The sequence below is a fragment of the Rhinopithecus roxellana genome, chromosome 15 (genome assembly GCF_007565055.1).
Source record: "Rhinopithecus roxellana isolate Shanxi Qingling chromosome 15, ASM756505v1, whole genome shotgun sequence".
In the NCBI taxonomy this organism is placed as follows: Eukaryota; Metazoa; Chordata; class Mammalia; order Primates; family Cercopithecidae; genus Rhinopithecus; species Rhinopithecus roxellana.
This window is the reverse complement of record NC_044563.1, coordinates 61,752,426-61,777,595: the sequence shown is the minus strand read 5'-3', so window position 1 is coordinate 61,777,595 and position 25,170 is coordinate 61,752,426. Positions and strand designations below refer to the sequence as shown.

At 34.6% G+C, this 25,170-nt stretch overlaps 2 protein-coding genes and 1 pseudogene across 2 annotated transcripts; all 3 read left to right on the top strand.

The window, feature by feature from the left end:
• The first annotated feature begins 5,136 nt into the window (after nt 1-5,136).
• Nucleotides 5,137-6,126, top strand: LOC104678170 (olfactory receptor 51A4). The gene has a single exon (XM_010383404.2). It carries the CDS (start codon nt 5,157-5,159, stop codon nt 6,096-6,098), a length of 942 nt encoding a protein of 313 aa, XP_010381706.1. The 5' UTR covers nt 5,137-5,156; the 3' UTR covers nt 6,099-6,126.
• Nucleotides 6,127-15,085: 8,959 nt separating this feature from the next.
• Nucleotides 15,086-16,028, top strand: LOC104678161 (olfactory receptor 51A4-like). Its single transcript, XM_010383392.2, is given in 2 exon segments — nt 15,086-15,732; nt 15,734-16,028. Coding segments are annotated over 2 exon segments (942 nt in total).
• Nucleotides 16,029-18,341: 2,313 nt separating this feature from the next.
• Nucleotides 18,342-25,170, top strand: LOC104678254 (annotated as a pseudogene).

The window sequence follows — 25,170 nt, the reverse complement described above, 5'->3', positions numbered from 1 at the left end:
ATCTGCAGTTGTGAAGACAAAATTTCTTGAGTTCTCAGCTCTTTACGTGACTACATATGTCATGATGACTCATCACAGTATTTGACTGATCTCATCAAAAGACTTAAGTTGCTCAAATCGGTATTTCAGATGATCGATTTATAAAGCTGAGTGCATACAATTACTGACTATAGTTTTATGCATTTATACATTTCCCTTTTTGACTTATCTTTTTATGTATACTGTTCATTGGCTCAGTAACTATTATACCCCTGTGATTGTTGTCAGTATATACCTGAGCATTTATGCTTGCAAAAATATGTATGTTATTATTATATATTTTATTGTGTAAAGTGGCTTATGAAAGGTTCTGCTATGCTTTTTACATTTCTCAAATAAATCTCCTTTTTAAACTGTAAATAAATATATTTAAATTTTTTTTCAGAATTATATTTTCTGGATTTTCACTCTTTGGGATTGTAATTTTTGGAGTTTTAGACTTGGAGATTTTGATATTTTGAGATTTCAGCAATCAGGGTTGTTTCTTTCCGAATTAGGATCAGATCCCATTTCAGATCATCCTCTGAAGCCATAGTATGGAAAAAGGAAGTTTTATGGTATATATGTTTAGTAGAGAATAGACCCATGTAGTAGCAACTTAAGAAAACTTAAGTGGGTGGAGAGTGGGAATGATATTACAGAGGCTGAATGTTTGTAGCCTGACTGGGCAGAGAGCAGGGCTTTGCATGTCAGTAAAGATATTTGACAGTCAAGGAGGAGTGGGGCATTATGACCTTTTTTAAGACAGAATAATCAAACGAACATTACAAAAAAAAAAAAATCAGACACATAGCACATAGACATTTTTGAGCTCCTTTGATACTAATAAATATAGTATCAAAACTAGTAAGTACTATCCAAAAACATGAATGTAGTCACCATTCAATCAATTGCTTTTAGGATTTTTATTTTCTTCCTACATACTAATTGCACCTAAAATTTTCTGTTAAACACTATTTTTAACCCATTATGCCATGTCCATTTGCTTCAAAATTTTGTTTTGCTGAGAATATATTTATTACTAAATTACTAATAGCCAACTTGGAGACAGAAGTTAAATTCAGCAAGGCATTTTCCTGGGAGCTGAAATGAAATTCAGTAAAAAAAGTTCAAAAGTTCAAGAGAAGTGGTCACAAGAGTAACAGCTCAAAAACACAGCAGGCATATGTTGCGATTTATGAATTGTGAGTCTAAACGTGCGAAAAAAGATACAGGAGAAAAATGAATACACATACACACTCACACAGGCAAAAATATGTTCAAGAAAAAGAGGAATGGAGAAAAGTATTGTGAGAGTATAAGCGTATTTAGAAAACACAGTCAACAATAAACCAGTTAGGACTGATTATATGCAAAATAAACCTCTAAGAGTCTTGCAACATATGTGAGGGCAATAGAGGACAGGAAAAGAAAATAAAGCAACACAATAAATGATTGAACTAGGTACCACTTAAAGAGATAATATGAATTCCCTGCACACTTCATTTCACATCATCTTCTGAAGCAATGGTATGGAAGCAAGATGCTTTCTGGTGTGTTCAGGGGAAAATAGACTCATGCAACAGAGGACTTAAGTACGGGGAGTGATGACATTCTAGAAGCTAAAGTGTATATAGTCTAGCAGAAGAGAGGGCAGGGATTGTCTTTCAATCAAGAGAGTTGATGTGGAAGATTTTTCTGACTTTTCTTAAGAGAAGACAGAATGGTCAAACTCATATTTGAGGAAGACACATCTTACACCCAGCACAAAGGCATTTTGTAACAGCTGTGGACATAATGGCCTCCTTTGATATGTGTGGTAAGTACCTTCCAAATTTCAATTTATTAGAAATGCAGTGAAATCTTGTAAGATTTTTATCTTCTCTTTTTGTTAATTGAATCTAGAAATTCCTCTGTACTCTCTGCTAGCTATCCTATTATTTTTTGTTCATCTCCCGCAAAACTTTATTTTGTTGCAGGTATGTTTATTACTAACCCTCTGATAAGCAACTTAGAGACAGAAATCAAACTAAGCAAGGGATTCAGCCTAAGGAAATGTAATTTAATTGAAGGAAAACAATTCAAAAGCTCAAGAGGAGTAACTATAGGAATAGCATTTCAGAAACAGCAGGCGCATATTGTCTTTATGGATGGTAAGTTAGAGAAAAGAGAAAAGACACAGGAGAAAGAAAATTACAAATTAACAAACTAGATAGATACAGATAGATGATAGATGGATACCAATGATAGATGATAGAGAAGATAGATGATAGATAGATAGATAGATAGATAGATAGATAGATAGATAGATAGATAGATAGACATGAAAAGAGAGAAACAGAGTATGGCATTAAAAGATATTAAGAATATTAGGAAAGAATCAACAATAGAAAAATCTGAACTTGTTTTATGGAAAATAAATCAATAAGACTCTTGCATCATATGAGATTGTAACCAGCAAAAGGGTGCAGCTACTCACTGCTTCTAGAAAGAAGCAAAAGTAAAAAGAGTTAGATATGATAGAAAAAGAGTGAGCTTTACTGTTCGTGTAAGCAGGAGGTAAAAATGGCAGGAATTATTTCCAAAAATGGTCACTTTTCCAAATTCTGGAGAGGGCAGAAGGGCTTTAAGAAGAGGGGGTTGGAAAGCACAAGAGGAAGGGGGGATAGGAGGTACCAGGTGCTGTGACTTGCTCCAATGTCTTATCTTGAATTATTGTTCCATCTAGTGAAGGAGCTGGCGCCATCATGGGCCCAACCAGATTACAAATTAATTGCTGTCAATCTCACAGTTAAACTCTTGTCAGGAGTGAATTCTGGCCTTGGAGTCATTTTCTGCTGGGAAGACAAATCGGGAGGTGCCTGGTTATGTCAGAATTCAGCCTCTGAAGCTTCTAAGGAAATATATGCTGGGAGGCTGAAGCAAGTGGATCACCTGAGGTCAGGAGTTCGAGACCTGCCTGGCCAACATGGCAAAACTGCATCTCTACTAAAAATACAAAAAAATTAGCTGGGTGTGGTGGCTCACACCTGTAGTCCCAGTTACTTGGGAGGTTGAGGCAGGATAATTGCTTGAACCTAGGAGATGGAGGTTGCAGTGAGGCGAGATTCACTGCACTCCAACCTGGGTGACAGAGTGAGACTCTATCTAAAAAAAAAAAAAAATATATATATATATATATATATATATATATATATATATATAATAAATAAGCATAGTGTAAGTTTAACAAGCATCCAGAAAAACAAATGTGCATAAGGTGTGGGAGGATAAGTTGGAGTTTTATAGCTTATTCTTAGGCTGTATTTCAAGATAAGAGAAAAATATCTGCAGTTTTTCTCAACGGGGTAAAGGAGGAAAGGAATAAAAAATAAGTTTTAAAACAAGTTTGAAGCTATGCTGCCTAATTACAAGAGGACAAAGAAAGAGGAAAAAACAATAATGCATTATGATGAGCAATTGACCTGGATGCCCTTTGTAGAATAATGCCAATTTCCTGCAAGTTGGTGTGAAAGCAAAAGATACAGATTAACTTTACTTTTATTTGCAATATATTCTTTAACTCTTTGGAATGTTTATGTTTTTACAATGATATAAACACGTTTTCTTTAAAAAAAAAAAATGCTTTTATGCCAGCGTAAAACAGCAAGCAGGCATTGTTAATATTTAAATGTGTGTATCTTAATTTAAAAACTCCCTTTTACTCCTCACTAGCTACATTCAGTCCATAACTCCTTAAATATTGCTTGACCATCCTGATAGTGTGGTATATACTTAATTATTAGTAACATAACAGACTTGATTGAGTTGCTATCTTGCCTCTACCCTACAACACTTCTGTGATCGTGAAGAGACGACTTGATCTTGAGAAAAATTTTCTTCATCAGTAAAATGAAGATAATGATATAACTTGATAATATTATTCAAAAACTTTCAAGATTCCAAATCGTCATCTAGTAATGGAACTCAGTAAGTAAAACTATTTAATTTTCTAAGAAATATTGGTCATTATTGTGTACAAAATGTAAGACAAAAAATCTCAGATATTTGACTTGGAAATTCTTAAAGGCTTATTACCAAAATAGGTCCCTTAAATGGGGCAGATTTGGGAAGGCAGAAAAACTGGTCTAAGTTGGACAAGTTGGTTTTAGGGATATTTAGTTAGCGATATCTAATGGGTCTGGGGAGATGGATTCAGGATTCAGGAATAAAATCTAGGATGACACACTGTGTCCTAGGGTGTTTGTCCTGCAACACTTCCTTGAATGCAGACTCAACTCATAGCATCTCTGCTTAGTCTTGACCTTGTGCAGAGGAGTAATACACAAGCCAACTATCCATCAGAAATATCCAATCTTTTGCAGAGAATTTGCCATGTCTCTCTAATACTTGACAATTAAGGACCTCTCTCCAAACAAATCACCCCTTATTACAGGTGTTACTAGATGTTGTTTTAGTTTCCTTGGTAACAACTATCTCTGTAGATTTACTGTATCTGCAAATGTTTATTACAATTTTCAGAAAAGATCCACCCTGTCTGCAATCCCCAGAGAACTCTGTGATCCCAGAGCCACTGGTTAGGTAAAAAGGAATAAGAGGAGTCTTCTGTGACAGATAAATTCAGCAATACCTTGGGTTTGTACATCAGGATTCTTTAGTTTTTATCAAAATTGCCCACCAAAATATCCACTCTCTGGTAAGTGCCCAGATATTCTCATTTATTTGGCTTTCACTTGTCTTCTTTTTTTGGCAACTGATCACATAGAACTGAAGATCACAACATACTTCTGAAAGAAAGAATTAGTATGGCATTCCAGTTAATTCACTAGGATTTACTAATATTTTACAGGAAAAATAAAATCAGATGCATAACTAAATGCAAAGTTTAAATCTGAATTCTCTATAGAAATAACACGTCCAGAAATAATTTTCTCAGTGCATTGCATAGACAGACTCCAGTCTAAAGTATTTTCCATCTCTCTTCATTATGATCGCGACATAAATGCTCTGTTCTCTCAAAAGAAAGCTGAAAGAAGCCACAAATTTAACACTGCTCTTTTTCTACTAAATTTTCAGATATTCCTATTTTACCAACACAAACATCTGTATGTTTCATTGCAGAGCCCTGTGAACGAATCATGTCCGTTATCAACACATCATATGTTGACATCACCACCTTCTTCTTGGTTGGGTTGCCAGGGCTAGAACACGCACACATCTGGATCTCTATTCCCATCTGCAGCATGTATCTTATTGCTGTTCTAGGAAATTGCACCATCCTTTTTACCATCAAGACAGAGCCCTCCTTGCATGAGCCCATGTACTATTTTCTTTCCATGTTGGCTATGTCTGACTTGGGTTTGTCTTTATCAACCCTGCCCACTATGTTAAGCATCTTCCTGTTCAATGCTCCTGAAATTTCATCCAATGCCTGCTTTGCCCAGGAATTCTTCATTCATGGATTCTCAGTACTGGAGTCCTCAGTCCTCCTGATCATGTCATTCGATAGATACCTAGCCATCCACAACCCTCTGAGATACACCTCAATCCTGACGACTGTCAGAGTTGCCCAAATAGGAATAGTATTCTCCTTCAAGAGCATGTTCCTGGTTCTTCCTTTCCCTTTCACTTTAAGAAGCTTGAGATATTGTAAGAAAAACCAATTATCCCACTCCTACTGTCTCCACCAGGATGTCATGAAGTTGGCCTGCTCTGACAACCGAATTGATGTCATCTACAACTTTTTTGGAGCACTCTGCCTTATGGTAGATTTTATTTTCATTGCCGTGTCTTACATCCTGATCCTCAAGACTGTACTGGGAATTGCATCCAAAAAGGAGCACCTTAAGGCTCTCAATACTTGTGTTTCACACATCTGTGCAGTGATCATCTTCTACCTGCCCATCATCAACCTGGCCGTTGTCCACCACTTTGTCCAGCACGTCTCTCCCATCATTAATGTTCTTATGGCAAATGTTCTCTTACTTGTACCTCCACTGATGAACCCAATTGTTTATTGTTTAAAAACGAAACAGATTAGAGTGAGAGTTGTAGCAAAATTGTGTCAACGGAAGATTTAACAGGCATATGTGACAGAAAACCTGGAAATGTATGATAAGATATTTAAGGTCAATTTGAGAAAACCTAATATTTGACACAAAGAATTATCAACACATATTCTTGTTGTTATCATAGATTTATTTTATTCACTTTGGATACTGAGAATGGGATTAAAACTATAAACAGGAAGTACATTGCCTGAGGTCCCCATTTCAGTTAACCAGAATAAAAATAAGTGTCTTATGATAGTACCTCTGATACAAACAACAAATTACAACCAAGACAGAAAAATGATATTTTTTACAGTCTGACAGAAGTTGGATTCCTCGTTGTCTACATTCAGTCTCTCTATACCAGGTTCTTTTACTGCTAGACCTAAATTTTATATTATATCTGTCTCTTTATCCATTTTAATCACGTTAGTATGTCACCATCTTTTTGAAATTCCGGCTTTTATATTTGATATGGGTTGGATTCTTACATGGGTATATTGGACCCAGGTAGTGAGCATAATACCCAACAGATAGTTTTTCAGTCCAGTCCCGGCCCTGTCACTTCCCCTCCCTGGTAGTCTGCAGTCACCAAGCATTTCTTCAGTAAAATATTGGTAAGTTCTCTGCCTTATAATAGATTTGCTATGCAAGGCAAGAGTAATTGAAAAGGCAAAGTGAATGTATGAGTGCCTTTTATAAATTTGAACTCTTACTTCTTTAGAAATACAATTAAATCAATATGTATATATATTTTCTTTTCTTTCTTTTTTTTTTTTTTTTGAGATGAAATCTGACTCTGTAGCCCAGGCTGGAGTACAGTAGCACTATCTCTGCTCACTGCAACCTCTGCCTCCCAGATTCAAGCGATTCTTTTGCCTCTCAGCCTCCAGAGTATCTAGGATTACAGGCACATATCACCACCCCCAGCTAATTTTTGTATTTTTTGTAAAGACAGGGTTTCACCATGTTGGCCAGACTGGTCTCAAACTCCTGACCTCAAGTGATCCACCCGCTTTGGCCTCCCAAAATGCTGGGATTACAGACGTGAGCCAACACGCCAAGCCAAATAACATATTCTAAGACCCTACATGGGCTGGACCTTTTCTACTTCTTCTACATCATCAGATTTGTTATTAATCTCCAGCCACATTGACCTACTGAATCGTTTTTGAATTTACAGAGCTCTTTGTTTTCTGTGAGTTTTCACATCAGAACTATTTTGTTAAAATGCTCTTGCCACCAATTTTGTATAACACATTCCTATTTTTTTCCTTTAAATTTTGGCTTAATTTCAACATATATTACCAGCCTGAGTTTGTATGATGACCCTCTCTTTTATCTTTTTTATTCCTGGTTTATTCTTTATTCTTTGTTATACTTAATATTTGCAATTATAGATACCTTTTATGCTTATTTCATTTCTTTCTACTTCTTAAATAAAGTGTATTATGAGCGATTGAAGAAAGCTATCTAATTTCTTTATTTTTTCCTACATAATGTCTAGCACATTTCTGAGGAAGAGTAGATTTCAATAAATAAAGGCTAATGAATGATTTTAAAAATAAGACCATGTTTGTAGAAAAAGTAGTTCGCTGAAGAGTTCAGTAATATTTATTCACAGTAGGATATAACTTTCTTAAATTGTGTATTTGAAATGTAGGCATATCATTGATGCTAAAGATTTTTAAAACAGGAAAAGAGATATGGTATAAAGAGAAATTTATTGCTTTAGATTTGTGGCTGACAAATAGTCCAACTTTCCTTCCCATTATGACCTCAAAATCTTGCATATTGTAAAAAAGTACTTTAGCCTTTTTATTTTACCCACTCCTTCAATCAAGTCCTTTCCGTCAATCATGTCAGTTCAAGTCTCCTACACTTCATCCTCAGGTAAATCAAGAAACACCTCCCAGGAGTGTCAAATGCTTAAAACATAATAATCAGCCCACAGCTGACAGTACTTCCCAATTAATGGAAAATTTTAACAGATACAAGCATTACTTTTAAACTTCTAATATATGCACGGTGTGCTTCCAGGTATTTTTAGGCATTTAAAAAAGTTGTTTTTCACAATGACCCAGCTTTTTATAAAGGGTTTTTTCCTGTTTATTTTAGTTGAAGAGATTCAGGCTCTGACAGTTTGATTTTGTGAAATTCACACAGAGAGGAAGTCAAAAGCTGGGATTCAAACCTAATCTCTGATACTCCAGGATAGTATTATCTTGAGTACATTTCAGTTTTTAAATTCAGAACTACATATGTTTTCACAAACCTATCCTAGTATAGGAAATCCTGTCATCAGATCAGGGCAAGAACTGCTTCTGTGTTCGAGGTGCGTAACTATATCCATCTGCCTTTTCCAAAGTCTTAAAAATACAGACGTGGGTTTGGGGTTGTAGTACAACAAAGCAGTAGTTGACATGTTTTATTAATTGAAAGAAACAGAAGCTCCTATTCTCCCAGTGTGAGGACAGGCAGCCCAATATAAAGATTCATTTCCACTAACAAGATGAGTAACAATTGGGTGGCTTTAATAGGCATCTTATTCTTTCAGGATATTCTACATAGATGTCTCATACAAGAGTCTCAAAGATAATCTGTATTTTGGGGGTTTTGAGCAGTCTTAATAAAATAAAATGAAAAATAAAGATACATGAATGCCTATGGGGTAGGTGATGATTTATGGTCAACATAATGATTTGCACATGTTCCTGAAATGAAGAATGTAACAAACAACAGCAAACCCAATTTTATCTTAAAGAAATGTAAACATTCTGAGATAAAATATCATAATGGCTGACAGACATGAATTAAAAGTTGCAGGAACCTTGGGAGCTACAGCACACCTAAGTGCTGGAAAGAAGTTGTTATCACTGCTAACTTATATGCTTCAGCTCTCTATTTTGTTTCTATACGTATTTGGAACAAAGCAAACCCATGTAGTTTGCTAAACGGTGGGTGACAAATAGGCAGTAGAGCACTTTTTATCTCTCAACGAAAAGAGGAAAGAGAACTGTCACTCTCAGATCCACTTGAAAGAAAAATGCTTAATATTTTCCTTAATATTCTAAGCAGAAGTGATCAGTATACCAAGGACAAAAACTTAATGTGACTGACACAATTGGTTCATATGCCAATCCCTGTGCCACAACCCCATCACTGTGACTGTGATATATTAAAATGGCCATTCTCTTTCCAGAAAATTTGGAGAAATGATACCACACAGGAATAAACAACACAAAAATTAATTTTGGAAAAACCTAACAACCCAATATTTATCTACTAGAACAGCCAATAATGGCAGAATGACTTAAGTGAGAAACAATAATAACAAAAATGCTATTTACAAAAAATGATCACTAAATGATATCTAAGAAATCAGTTTATGTAACAGCCTGGAGAGATTTCATTGGTAGCACTTTAAAAAGCATACATTATTGTACTACACCAGTGATTAAATACCAATGTACCTAGCAGCAATTGTGACTCATGGAGAAATCAAGCCATCAAAGACAGACAGGTACCCAGAAATATGCCATTTGAACTAATGGTACTTATTCAGGAGTCATGAAAATTTTACATTTTAATCTTGGTAAGGCATTAGAATCACCCAGGGAGCTCTCAAAAGTTGAGATATTCAGGTTAACATCATAGTTAATTAAATCAGAATACCTAATTCAATTTTCACATGTTGATGAATATTAGTCATTTTCAAATGTTGGCTAATATGATAAAGTTCCTGTAGACATTCTTAGAATGCATTTGCTTGAAACAAGAACTAACTTTTCTAGAAACGGTATTTTAAGTCATAGAGTAGGTATTTATTTACCTATAGAAGATAATGGTAAACTTTGTCACCAAAGAACTTGCACTGATTTACACATCTAATAGGAAAGCGTAAGCATTCTAATGCTCCACATGTTCACCAAACTTTGGGATTGTTAACCTTTTTAATGTTAGTCATTCTAATGGGTATCTATAACACCTCATTGTCATATTAATTTACATTTTCTCAAATGCAAATTAAACAATGGCAGTCAAGTGCATTGCCTATTTTTTACTGATTTTTACTTACTCATTTGTAGCTCTTTACATATCATCTGTCAGTTATATATATCATATTTTTTTATGGAACACTAGAAATTTAATAATATTGAAATACAGAGTACTCAGTTATTAGCTATGCTCAGCATGCTGTGCTATTGTTCTAAAGAAACCGAATTTATTCTTCCTATCTTTTTACCTTTTGACTTATCATCTCCAGACTAAGCCCATCCCCCAATATCTGGTATTCATCATGCTACTTTCTGCTTCAACAAGTTCCATTGTTTTAGATTCCACATATATGTGAGAACACACAGTGTGTTGTCTTTCTACACTTGGTTTATTTTATTTAACATAGTATTCTCCAGTTCCATCTACGTTGTAGCAAATGACAGAATTTCTTCCTTTTCGGAGGCTGATGTTATTATTTATTCTCAGTGAGTGATTGGTTTTTCCATAGAAATGCTTTCTGTTAATTAATTCTGATTATCGAATTCTTTCTTCCTGGATTGTGTCCATGGTTATCCCAAGATCATGAAAATATTACTATAGATTTTCTACAAGATTTTTTGTTTTACCTTGAATACTCAGGCCTATTGTCCAACTCAAATTAATGTTTTGATAAAACTCAAGATTTCTTCTATTTGCATTTAAATTGCTCTATCTATTGTAAATACCATCTATTCCTTATTGAATTTGTCACTGTCATAAATCAAAGGGACCTATATGTATGTATAAAAGTCTGAAATATGTTATATTCCATTAATCTATCTCTTCTTGTGTCAATATAACACAGCTTATCAAATGTAGCTTTAGAGTTAGACTTGAAATCTAATGGTGTAGTACACCCATTTTTTTACTTCTGTTACCTATTATAGGTCTTTTGCATTTCCATATAAATTTTTTAATCAACTTGTCAATTTTAACAATAAAACCTAGTGTAATTTGACTAGAATTGTGTTTATTAAATACATTATTTGGGGAAGAATTAACATCTTAAAAATATAGAGATTTCCAGTCAGTAAACATGGCATGTCTATGTTTTTTATTTAGGTCTTCTTAAAGCTTTTGGCAAAGTTTAAGTTTTCAGCTTACATATCCTGAAAGCATTCTATCTCGTTTATTTTTATGTATTTAATGTTTCTGATCCTGTTACAAATGACATTTTAAGATATAATATCAGATTGCTTTCCAATGTGCTAAATTTCAATTTTGTAAATTGTCCTTATATCCAGCCAGCTTTTCTGAATTCACTCAACTTAATGTTTATAATGTTCATAATTTAATGTTTATAATTTTTACATAAACAATCATATCATTTGCAAGTAGGGGCATATCCTTTCAAATTGTATACGTTTCCTGTCTTTTTTGTGTCTGCATTATACTGCCTTGAAAATCTTGTATAATTTTGAACGTAAACACTGATGGGAATATCCTAGACTTTTCCACACATCATGGGGAGCATGTTCAATATTTTCTCATTAAAATAAAGTTACGTGCAGTATTTTTATATTTGCCTCTACCAAATAAAAGTAACACTTTTCTATTTCTGATTTTCTCAGAGATTTCGTGATAAAAATAATTGAATAAAATCATGTGGTTTCATTGATTTTTCTATCAGTATGGAGTAGTACATTTATGACTCCTCCTGAAAATTGATCCCGCATTCCTGAGATAAAGTGACTTGGTCATGATATATTATCCTATTTATAGGTCATTGTACTCTGTCACCATTTTTTAAATGTTTAGATCTATGGTCGGTCATAAGGTATATTTACCATTAATTAACTTTTCTTATAGTGTAATTGGCTGTTTTAATCTAATTGGCTGATATTACTTCCAAAACAAGTTGGGAAGTTTTCTATTCTCTGGAAAGGTATTTATATATAATATTGGTATCTTTTCTTTAAGTATACATAATAAGTAATATGCAAATCCCGAGTGACTTGAAGTTTTCTTTCAGAGCTTTTTTCTAAGCTATGTACTAAATTTTGCTAAGAGATACAGCACGTTCATCTTTCCCTTTCTTCCTGTTTAAATTCTGCAGTCTAGTATTGTTTTAAATATTTCACCATTTTATCTAATGATTTACTTTACTGAAAAAAAGTTATTTATTATAGTTATTATATCTACTTACTATCTGTATGTCTATAGATTTGTACTTACGTTCTCTGATTTTATTATTAAAATAAAATTAGTGTTTTCTCTTTTTATTCTTTCAGTTTTGTTAAATTATTTACGGATTTTTTAAAACTTGTTAAGGAATCAAATTTCTGCTTTGGTGACATTATTTTATGTCATATTTCTATTTTATTCATTTCTGATTTTACCAATTTATTTTCTTCATTTTTCTTGGAGATTAGGCTGTTATTCCTTCACCATCTTCTTGAAATAGAAGTTATATTTTTTGATTTTTCAACTGTTATTTCCCAGTAAATAAATTTAACCTATAATTTTCTGTATAGGCACTGCTTTAGCCATATCTCATCTGTATGATTTACCTCTCTTCACTATTATTTCAGTATATGGAACCAACAGAAACCTCACCTGATTTGCAACATTTTACTTTTTACAAGAAAAAGATGTCAAATTGCTAGAATGAAATATTAATAATTACATATACATGCCTCATTTTATTATTATAGTTATAACTTTATTTATATTAATATTCTCTATATACAAATAACACTTTTAAAACATATTATGTAAATTAAGTTGAAAATCAATACAAGATTATGATGTAAAAATCCTTATAAATAGTTTTTACAATTGCTAAAACCCATATTTTTATTTCATAGCAAGCATAGCAAAATGGGAAAGATAATAATAAAGATAAAAAAGATGCCAGTTTAAAAAATACAATCATGTATTCATTCAACAAATATTTAATAAGCTACTCTATGCCATCCACCATGATACTAACACACCACCTGTCTTACTATAGCTTACTTTAAATTGTCATGAAACAAATGGATTTGGTCCACAAAGTTGAACATTGAGCCAATTAACACATGAACATTAAACCAATTAATATATTGCCAAGGCAATTTTCACATACACATACACACACACACACACACACACACACACAAACTTTCTGCTGTCTCTTTAATAAGAAGTACCTGGAGAAAGCTAAGAGCTAAAGCAACAGTGGAAGGAGAGAATTCTTGGCAACATAACCAAGTGAGCCTTATTTTCATTGGGGAAGCAAGGAGTAGGCAATTTCCAATTATGAAGTAATCATTACATAGTTTAAAAGAGTTTATGGGAAGGTTATGGTAATACATTCTTTTATTTCCACACTTTAGTCATCTAAATATTGAAATCCTTCCAATGACTGTTTACTAATAGGAGTGAGTATATAGTTTCTTTCTCCTCAAGAGCCTTTTCCTTAGGATCCCTATACTAGCACAATTTTCACTGTTGCAAAGATTTGCAACTGCAGGACAAAATGTTTCATCTTATCCCCTACAATCATTTGGTAGTCAGTTTAAAATGCTAAAAATAATACACAATTCCAGCTGTACATTCAGTTTGTAACATCTTAAATATTGCCTGGCAATCCTGATAGCGTGCTATATACTTAATTATCAGTAATATAACAGACTTGAGTTGCTCTCTTACCTCTACTCTACAACACTTCTGTGATTGTAAACAGATGATTTGATCTTGAGAAAAATTTTCTTCATCAGTAAAATGAAGATAATGATATAACTTGATAATATTATTCAAAAAATTTCAAGATTCCAAATTATCATGTGGTAATGGAACTCAGTAAGTAAAACTATTTAATTTTCTAAGAAATATTGGTCATTATTGTGTACAAAATGTAAGACAAAGAAGCTCAGATTTTTGGCTTGTTGATTCTTAAACATAAAGGCTTATTACCGAAGTAGGTCCCTCAAACGGGGCAGGTTTGGGAAGGGAGAAAAACTTGTCTAAGTTGGACAAGTTGGTTTTAAGGGATACTTAATTAGTGATATCTAACGGGTCTGGGGAGATGGATCCAGGATTCAGAAATAAAATGTAGGATGACACATTGTGTCCTGGGAGGTTTGTCCTGCAACACTTCCTTGAATGCAGAATCAACTCATAGCATCTCTGCTTAGACTTGACCTTGTGCAGAGAAGTAATTGACAGGCCAAATATCCATCAGAAGTATCCTAGTTTTGCAGAGAATTTACCGTGTCTCTCTAATACCTGAAATTAAAGAATTCTCCAACAAAATTTTTCCTTATTACAGATCTAGATGTTTATTTGTTTCCTTGGTATCAACTAACTCTGCAGATTTACTGTTTCTGAAAATGTTTATTCTTATTGTCAGAAAAAATCTAGCCTTGCTGCAATCCCCAGAGAATCAGTAATCCCAGAGCCAGTGGTTAGGTAAAAAGGTTAAGACAAGTCCTTATATATAAGAGGTATATATAAGAGGAGTCTTTTGTGGTGGATAAATTCAACGATTCCTTGGGCTTGTATATCAGAATTTTAGCTTTTATTAAAAGTGCCTACCAGCATATCCACTCACTGCTAAGTACCTAGATGTTCTCACTTATTTGGCTTTCATTTGACTTCTATTACTGGCAATTAATCACGTAGAACTGAAGGTCAGAACATAGATCTGAAAGCAAGAAATAGTAGAAGATTCCAGTTAATTGACCAGCATTTACTAATATTTTCAGGAAAAAATGAAATCAGATGCATAACTAAATGCAAAATTTAAATCTGGATTCTCTATAGAAATAACACATCCAGAAATAATTTTTTCAAAGTATTTTATAGACAGCTTCTAGTCTAAAGCAGCAGCCATCTCTCTTCATTATGATAGCCACATAAACGTTTTGTTCTCTCAAAATAAAGCTGAAAGAAGCCACAAATTTTAACACTGCTTTTTTTCTACTAAATTTTCAGATATTCCTATTTTACCAACACAAACATCTGTATGTTTCATTGCAGAGCCCTGTGAACGAATCATGTCCATTATCAACACATCATATGTTGACATCACCACCTTCTTCTTGGTTGGGATGCCAGGGCTAGAATATGAACACATCTGGATCTCTATCCCCATCTGCAGCATGGATCTTATTGCTATTCTAGGAAATTTCACCATCCTTTTTACCATCAAGACAGAGCCCTCCTTGCATGAGCCCATGTACTATTTTCTTTCCATGTTGGCTATGTCTGACTTGGGTTTGTCTTTATCAACTCTGCCCGCTATGTTAAGCATCTTCCTGTTCAATGCTCCTGAAATTTCATCCAATGCCTGCTTTGCCCAGGAATTCTTCATTCATGGATTCTCAGTACTGGAGTCCTCAGTCCTCCTGATCATGTCATTTGATAGATACCTAGCCATCCACAACCCTCTGAGATACACCTTAATCCTGACAACGGTCAGAGTTGCCCAAATAGGAATAGTATTCTCCTTCAAGAGCATGTTCCTGGTTCTTCCTTTCCCTTTCGCTTTAAGAAGCTTGAGATATTGTAAGAAAAACCAATTATCCCACTCCTACTGTCTCCACCAGGATGTCATGAAGTTGGCCTGCTCTGACAACCGAATTGATGTCATCTACAACTTTTTTGGAGCACACTGCCTTATGGTGGATTTTATTCTCATTGCTGTCTTACATCCTGATCCTCAAGACTCTACTGGGAATTGTATCCAAAAAGGAGCACCTTAAGGCTCTCAATACTTGTGTTTCACACATCTGTGCAGTGATCATCTTCTACCTGCCCATCATCAACCTGGCCATTGTCTACCGCTTTGCCTGCCATGTCTCTCCCCTCATTAATGTTCTTATGGCAAATGTTCTCCACTTACTTGTACCTCCACTAATGAACCCAATTGTTTATTGTGTAAAAACTAAACAGTTTAGAGTGAGAGTTGTAGCAAAATTGTGTCAGTGGAAGATTTAACAGGCATATGTGACAGAAAACCTGGAAATGTCTGGTAAGATATTTAAGGTCAATTTGAGAAACCTAATATTTGACACAAAGAATTATCGACACATATTTTTGTAGTTATCATTGACTTATTTTATTCACTCTGGACACTTTGAATGAGACTAGAACTATAAACAGGTAGTACATTACCTGAGGTCTCCATTTCAGTTAACCAGAATAAAAATAAATGTCTTATGACAGTGTCTCTGATACAAGCAACAAATTACAACCAAGACAGAAAAGTGACAATTTTTACAGTTCTGACAGAAGTTGGATTTCTCCTTATCTACATTCAATCTCTTATACCAAGTTCTTTTAATGCTAGACCTAAATTAACTCTGTCACTTTATCCATTTTAATGATCTTAGTACACCACCATTTTTTTTTAAATTTAATCATTTATATATGATATAGGGGTATAAGTGCTGGATTTTTACATGGATATATGGGACCTAGGTAGTGAGCATAGTACCCAGTAGATAGTTTCTCAGTCTAATCCTGCCTCCTTAACTTTCCCCCACCAGTAGTCTGTAGTCACCAGCATTTCTTTAGTAAAATATTGCTAAGTTCCCTGCCTTATAATTGATTCACAATGAAATGCAAGAGTAACCAATAGGCAAATTGAATGTGTAAATGTCTTTTTTAAATGTGAACTCTTACTTCATTAGATACACAGTTAAATCAATAAGGAACATATTCTAAGACCCTACATGGGCTGGACTCTTTATACTTACTCAACATCATCAGATACTCATTAATCTCCAGCCACATCGACTTACTGAACATTTTTTGAATTTATGGAGCTCTTTGTTTTCTGTGAGTTTTCACATCAGATCTCTTTTGTTAAAATGCTCTTGACTCCAATTTTGTATAATGCATTTCTATTTTTCTTTAAATTTTGGCTTAATTTCCTCATAGATTACCTAGCCCTAGTTTGTATTATGACCTTCTCTTTTATCTCTTTCATTGCTGGTTTATTCTTTATTCTTCATTACACTTAATATTTGCAATTATAGACACAGTTTATGCTTATTTCATTTCTTTCTACTTATTGAATAAAGTGTACTCTAAGTGATTGAAGAGACCTACTTATTTTCTTTATTTTTTCCTACCTAATGTCTAGGATATTTCTGATGCAGAGTAGATTTTAATAAATAATTGCTAATGAATGAATTTAAAAAGAAGACCATATTTGTTAAAAAAGATGTTCACTGAAGAGTTCAGTAATATTTCAAGGTAGGATACAAGTTTTTAAGTCGTCTATTTCAAATATAGACATATCATTGATGCTAATGACTTTTAAAACATGAAAAAGAAGATGTGCTGTTAAAGACAATTTTATTGCCTTGGAATTGTGCCTGAAAAATTGTCCAACTTTCCTTCCTAATATGACCTCAAAATCTTGCATATTGTGAAAACTATTTTAGCCTTTTCATTTTACCTACTCGTTGAATCAAGTCATTTTTATCAACCACGTCAGTTCAAGTCTCCTACACTTTTATCCTCAGATGGATCAAGAAACACCTTCCAGGAGTGCCAAATGCTTAAAAAATGATAATCAGACCACAGCTAACCACACTTCACAATTAATGGAAAATTTTTATAGATACCAGCATTGTTTTAAACCTCTAATTTATGCAGGATATGCTTCCAGATATTTTTAGACATTTTAAAAATTTGTTTTCAACAATGACCCAGCTTTTTATAAAAGTTTTTTTCCTGTTTATTTTAGCTGAAGAGATTGTGGCTCTGAGATTTTGATTTAATGAAATTCACACAGACAGGAATTCAAAAGCTGGGGTTCAAACCTAATCTCTGATACTCCAGGATAGTATTATCTTGAGTACATTTTAGTTTTTAAATTCAGGACTACATATGTTTTCACAAACCTATCTTAGTATAGAAAATCCTATCATCAGATCAGGGCAAGAACTGTTTCTATGTTTGAGGTGCAAAACTATATCTATCTGCCTTTTCCAAAACCTTACAAATACATATATGGGTTTGGGGTTGTAGTACAACAAAGCAGTAGTTGACATATTTTATTAATTGAAAGAAATAGAAGCTCATATTCTCCTAGTGTGATGTTAGGCAGCCCAATATGAAGACTTCTTTTCCACTAACAAGATGAGGAGCAATTAGGTGGCTTTAATAGGCATGTTATTCTTTCAGGATATTGTACATAGATGTCACATAGAAGAGTCTCAAACATAATCTGTACTTTAAGGGTCTTTGACAGTCTTAATAAAATGAAATGAAAAATAAAATAAAGATACATAAATCTCAATGGGGGAGGTGAAGATTTATGGTCAGCGAAGATTTATGGTCAGCATAATGATTTTCACATATTCCTGAAATGACTAATGTAGTTTTTGGAGGATTAAAAGCTCAACTCTGGGGCTCTTTAAACAGTGGCTCTCCACTGGCAGCAATGTTACCTCCAAGAGACGTTTGGCAATGTCTGGGGACACCTTTAGTTGTTGCAACCTGGGGGCATGGGTGTGTCACTGGTTAGAGGCCGGAGGTGCTACTAAACATTCTTTAATGCACAGGATAGCCCTTACCCAAAAGAATGATCCAGCACAAAATGTCAGTGGTGCCAAGGATACAAAAAGCCCTAGTTGAAATGTAACTATCAAATAATAAATGATTAAGCCCCATGGTTACACAAATTACCTTGAGCTCAACTACACAGCATCTAGGGGCAATCTGATACCAGAGAAGTTCCTGAGAAAAGAAACAGTGAAAAACTTTGAGAAAATTGAAAGACAATGAAGTCTTTGAGAGATGTTAAAAGATTGATTAATAAAAAATGAAAATGTGCAAAAACTAATGCAAACAATGTAAACCTTACCAAAAGGCAAGTTCAAATACTTTTTAAAAAAATTCTAGTAAGTCTTGTTGTTATTGTTTTGTTGTGTTCTGTTTTGTTTCTATTGGACATTGGTCATTTGTGAGAAGTTTACGGGAAAACATTGTAAGGGATGGAACACTAAAAAATTATAAGGGACGAAGGACAGCATCACTTAGTCCATGTAGAGAATATGTGAATTAGATGGAGAAAATATGCCTGTATGATACACGAGTTACACGAGAAAAATACTGTAATTTTTAAAGTAGACAACTACTTGTCTGTACAACCTAAACATCTTAGTTTTTCCAGAGCCAACAAAGTTTCAATTCCATGAAAAAAATATTATTTACTATGTTGAATTAATTGTGTACAATCAACCCAATCCATTAATTGAATGCAGTATTCTTGCTTGAGAATTTGAGTCCCCATACATGTCACATTAAAAAGGTATAATATAGTTGTGTGGGTCTCCGTGTGTTTGTACCTATGGGTTTGCCCATATCTGAATGTTTTTCATGTAAATAAGCCAGAAAAATTTCTCTTTTTGTTATTTGTGAGATCATTAACATTCTTAAAATAATCAGAACTTAAAAACACATTTAAATACAACAAGAGCAAGATGAAAATATTTTATCGCAACAAAAGCAAAAATAGTTCAATAAAATATAATAGCCAATCATTATTTTAAAAGATTTTTAGAAACCAACTAATAGAAGATAGCTACTCTAATTTTAGAAAGTAAAACTTAAACCCCTTTCTCAATAAAAAGTAGTAAGCCTAAAGGTCAATGATAAAATATTAAAACATTCTCTCAAAATTCAAGACAAAGAAAGATACCCTGCGTTACCACTCTCCTATAATTTTGATTCAGGTCTAACTGGCCCATTAAGTTAGGAGATGAAATAACAAGAATAGAAGATAAAGAGACATCCAAGAACTCCTGAAGAGAATCCAGGATATAAATAAATAAATAATAAACAAACAAACAAATGTAGTATAATTGAAAAAGAAAATTAAAACCTTTTTTTTTTTTTAATGTAAGACTCACTACATTGTCATTTTGACACAACAGAAGCAGTCCTTAGTCAACTTAATTTAGGAAAGGCAATTTTTATCAGGCATGTTCTTCTTCTTGGCAGCAGTCTGAGTAGGGTTTTACTTTTTCTTTTATTTTGAGATGGAGTCTCATTCTGTCTTCTAGGCTGGAGTGCAGTGGCACGATCTCGGCTCACTGCAACCTCCGCCTCCCGGGTTCAAGTGATTCTCCTGCCTCAGCCTCCTGAGTAGCTGGGACTACAGGCGCCCGCCACCACACCCAGCTAATTTTTTGTGTTTTTAGTAGAGACGGGATTTCACCATGTTAGCCAGGATGGTCTCAATCTCCTGACCTCGTGATGTGCCTGCCTCTGCTTCCCAAAGTGCAGGGATTACAGGCGTGAGCCACCACATCCAGCGGGTTTTACTCTTAAAAAAACGAACTTGCATCAAGCAGTTTGCTTGTTTGTTTCTATTTTTTTTTCCTTTTTATAAAAGATGAATAACCTCCCAAGCAGATTAAACATTATTGACAGATTTGCTTCCATCTAACAGAAAATGTAGCATGGTAGTCAAGCAGCATGCCTCAAGCATGGTGGTCTTGGATGACCAGCATAAGCATCACCTTGGAACTTATTACAAATATAGTAACTTACATCCCATTCAAAACCTACTGAATCAAAATATTTGTTTTAACAAACTCTTCGGATAATTTCTTTGCACATTAAAGTTTAAGAAACATGGTACTAAAGCAATTCATTATCGCCAAGTGTATAAGAACTTGTATGTGTTTGTGTATTTACAGAGGGTAAGAATACTTACAAGGATTTCAGGTGAAAAGTGAAAATCCATAATGAATTTGTCTCTTTCTAATTTCCATGTCTAATTAGATTATAAGCGCATTATAGTAGGTAAATTGGATATGATTTACACTGAAAAGACCGGCTGGCTATATGTGGTTGCTTACCCATGGTTTGTTCATTCTTGTTACAAAGAGAATCTTCTGCCTACAAAGTAAAGGTAGTGTAAATCTACATAAAATATCATGACTGATTTTATTGACTGAATAAACAGGATTGACTAAGGGACTAAAGAGGCAAGTGATAGAGTGAGAGACTAAATAATAAATATGCTATGCTTAGCTAGCAAATGGCATATCCTGCATATATAAAAAATCATTCTTTATTTAAATAAATGTGGAAAAGGTATATAATCCAACAGAAAAAGAACAAAAGCCTTGAACAGATACTTCAAAAGAGGAGATGTAAATGGTCAATAAGCGTATAGACAGGGGAGTATAATTTCTTTTTTTTTTTTTTTTTTTTTTTGAGACGGAGTCTCGCTCTGTTGCCCGGGCTGGAGTGCAGTGGCCTGATCTCAGCTCACTGCAAGCTCCACCTCCCGGGTTTACGCCATTCTCCTGCCTCAGCCTCCCGAGTAGCTGGGACTACAGGCGCCCGCCATCTCGCCCGGCTAGTTTTTTTGTATTTTTTAGTAGAGACGGGGTTTCACCGTGTAGACCAGGATGGTCTCGATCTCCTGACCTCGTGATCCGCCCGTCTCGGCCTCCCAAAGTGCTGGGATTACAGGCTTGAGCCACCGCGCCCGGCCGGGGAGTATAATTTCTAATTGGAGGGAAATGAGTGTGCACTATTAATAATCTGATCTCTTTTAGAACTTGGAACTCTAAAACAACTAGCTGATTAGCATCCCCTGGCTAATTATAGCGAGGGGAAAATGAGCAAGGTCAAGAGCTAATGAACAGGGGCTGGGTTTGAATATGACCCCCAACTTCTGATCACATGCAGTTTTCTTTGCCAAAGCCTGCATTGAGTTTGGCCTTAGATTTGTGTCCCTTGAGTCAACCTTTAGAAGATTTTCCATAAAGTATTGTGTTACTCTTTCAAACAGCCCCTGCTCCTAGGCATCCCAAGGGGCTCTTAGAGCTTCATAAAACAGTGCCTACTAGCATAAAAGAGGAGCTTAAAAGATTCTTTCCTGCTTCTGATCACTTTCTTATCACTGACTTTATAGCAAAGTATCACACTGATTTTAAAATGCTAAGACAAAATTCTACTTTTTCAAAATATCTGAAATAATTTGCGTTACATCTTCTGTTTGGATTCTGAAAGGATGGACTAAATGTTAAATTAACAAGAGGAAATCACATGTCGTGGAGATTAAGCATATTGCGGAATTTTCAAGGAGAGACAGAGTGTACACTTTGGTGGGATTATGTGTCTGGGAAAGTATTAGGAATGTCCATCCAGGCATGCCCAGTCTGTATGATATGTGTGAGAAGGATGTATATCTATATTATCATTTGATTCTACCTTAAGTCACTGTACCTCTCTAAGATTTTGTGGTTTTGTTATATATAAAATGGATAAAATAATAATCTAAGTGAGAAAACCTATATAGATCATTAATCAAAATAGTATATTACTATCTACAAGTTAAAATATAATATATAATACAATAATTGCATTTTGGGGTGTTTGTTCTCTATATTTGAATTAAATCTCAATAGTGACTACCTCTAAAGAATAATGCAATCTTTAAGACAATGGTGAGACAAATGCCAGAACACAAATAGCCGCAGTTTATTGACATAAGATTATTTTAGCTAGTACAGTAAAGAAAGCAAGTTATATGGCTTAGATAAGAAGTTTCAGAGGATGTGTAAATGCATAAGTGATGTATATTATGTCATGATCTGTGGCTTGGCCTTTCTCTTAAGTTCCAAATATTTATTCTCAGTAAGCTATAGATATCCAAGGAAACAAGGTCCTGGGATAGAACTTTGGGCACATTGAGAGGTTGTGAAGAAGGAAAAAGTCTCTCAACAAAGCAGCCAACAGACCCCATAAGCCCTAAGAAATTGTACTTTCCTAGGAGCCAAGGTTTTCCCATACTGTCAACATCCTTAGAAAAGTCTGAATCCAACATTGACAGGTAATTAAAAATGAGGGAAATTGCCTATTTAAGTAGAGAGTTAATAATTCCTAAATGATTACAATAATGGAAAATACAATCTATGCAGATAACAACTTTGGAAAAGATAGCCACTCTTTTAGGAAAACAGCCAACGAACTGTATTCTGAGATGTTAAGAAGAGCTAATACATTTTGCTGTCTGAGAAGCACTAAATGAGGACTCTAAAATAAAACAAACCAAGAGGTAAAAATCAAACACATTTTATTTGATTAAATAAGTGAAATGTAGCCTGAAGAATGGGGGAAATTATTACCATCTTCAACTTTGTTAATGATATTCCATTAAATAAACAATTTTGGAGCTACAACTAATTTTCATTTACTATGCAAGGTGTTAGAAATGCAACAGTGAACAGTGTAAACATGATTCTCTCCCCTTATATTCTAGTTAAGGGAGAAGACAGACATCAAATAATAAATCAGGAAAATAATAAGGAAGCTATTTTGTGTAAATGGGACTAGATTATGTACCTGAAGATAAAATAAGATAAACAAATTTAAGAAACATATATCAACTCAATTCAAGGAAGAAAACTAATCTGAGTATTCAACCATGAAGTAGAAGGCTTTAGGTATTAGTTAATATGCTAATACTGGGGAGAAGTTAGGATGTATTGGAGGATCACTACGCATTCAGTGTGATTTAGACTACCTTCTGTATAGGAAGGAGGGTCAGACTACATATTTTCTAAAGGTTTTTTTTTCTTTTTTTTTTTAACCCTAAGATCATGTAATTATGAACTTCCAGTTCTGCCATTACTTGAAATGTTCATCCTATACATGTAGGTTGGTATGATTATAGGTTTGGGATAATTTGTGAATTTCCCTCCTAATCCAGAGTAAACTGTGCTGTTTCCTTCAAAATTTTGCTTTCCTTGCTCAAGAAGTTTTTATAAAATTGAAATAAGATGTTTTCATAAAATTGAAATAAGATAACTGGTTTTATGAGATTGAGACATGAGTATTTGCATGTAGTCAAAGGATTGTCTGGAATTGTTAAGTGTGCAAAGCCTAAGATGTTTGATAATTTAACAAGTTCCAACAAACTCCTGGGTGAGGAAGCAATTCATATTCTTCCCACGTGCTTTTATGTTTGGCTTTCTTTTTCTTTTCTTTTTTTTTTTTTTTTCAGTCTGAACTGACAGTAGAAACATAAATGTTTGACATTAAGAATTATCTACTCTTAGTATCTATAATGTAACAGAAAGCAATATCTTCTACCATAACTTCATTTAAGAAATTTCCAACTGCACTGAGGTAAGCACCTAGTAAAGCATCTTCCTATGTGTCATGTCTCCTCTTAATGACACAAAAATGGAAGTCCTTAGATTCCTCCTTATTGGGATCCCTGGACTGGAGAAAAGTCACATCTGAATATCCATTCCTTTCTTATCCATGTACCTTCTTTCTTTGATGGGTAATTTTACCATTCTCTTTTTATCAAGACAGAGCAAAGCCTCCATGAACCTACGTACTATTTGTTTTCTATGCTCTCTATCTCTGACCTAGGGCTGTCTCTCTCTTCCTTACCCACCACTTTAGGACTATTCCTATTTGATGTCCATGAAATTCATGCAGCTCCATGCTTTGCCCGGAAATTTTTTATCCATCTGTTTATAGTCGGTGAAGCCTTTGTACTGTCTGTAATGGCATTTGACCGGTATGTGGCAATCCACAATCCTTTGAGATACAGCACTAGCTTAACTAGTCCCTGAATCATCAAAATGGTTTTTTTCTGACTTCCAAGAATGTTCTTTTGATTCTTCCACTGCCCTTTCTCTTGCAAAGGCTGGGATACTGTGGTCGAAACCTGCTCTCCCACTCCTATTGTCTCCACCAGGATGTCGTGAAGCTGGCGTGTTCTGACAACAGAGTCAATGTTGTCTGTGGACTCTGTGCAGCACTTTCTACTATGCCGGACTTGGTGTTTACTATCTTCTCCTACATTATGATTTTAAGGGCTGTACTGGGAATTGCTACCCCCAGAGAGCAGTTCAAGGCCCTCAACACGTGCATCTCTCACACCTGTGCTGTGCTTATCTTCTATGTGCCCATGCTGAGTACTGCCACGCTCCACTGGTTTGCCAGGGATGTGTCTCCTATGATCCATGTCCTCATGGCTGATATTTTTCTGCTGGCTCCACCCCTGTTGAATCCCATCGTGTACTGTGTGAAGACCCATCAAATCCGAGAAAAGGTTGTGGGGAAACTTTGTCCAAAAATAAGTTGA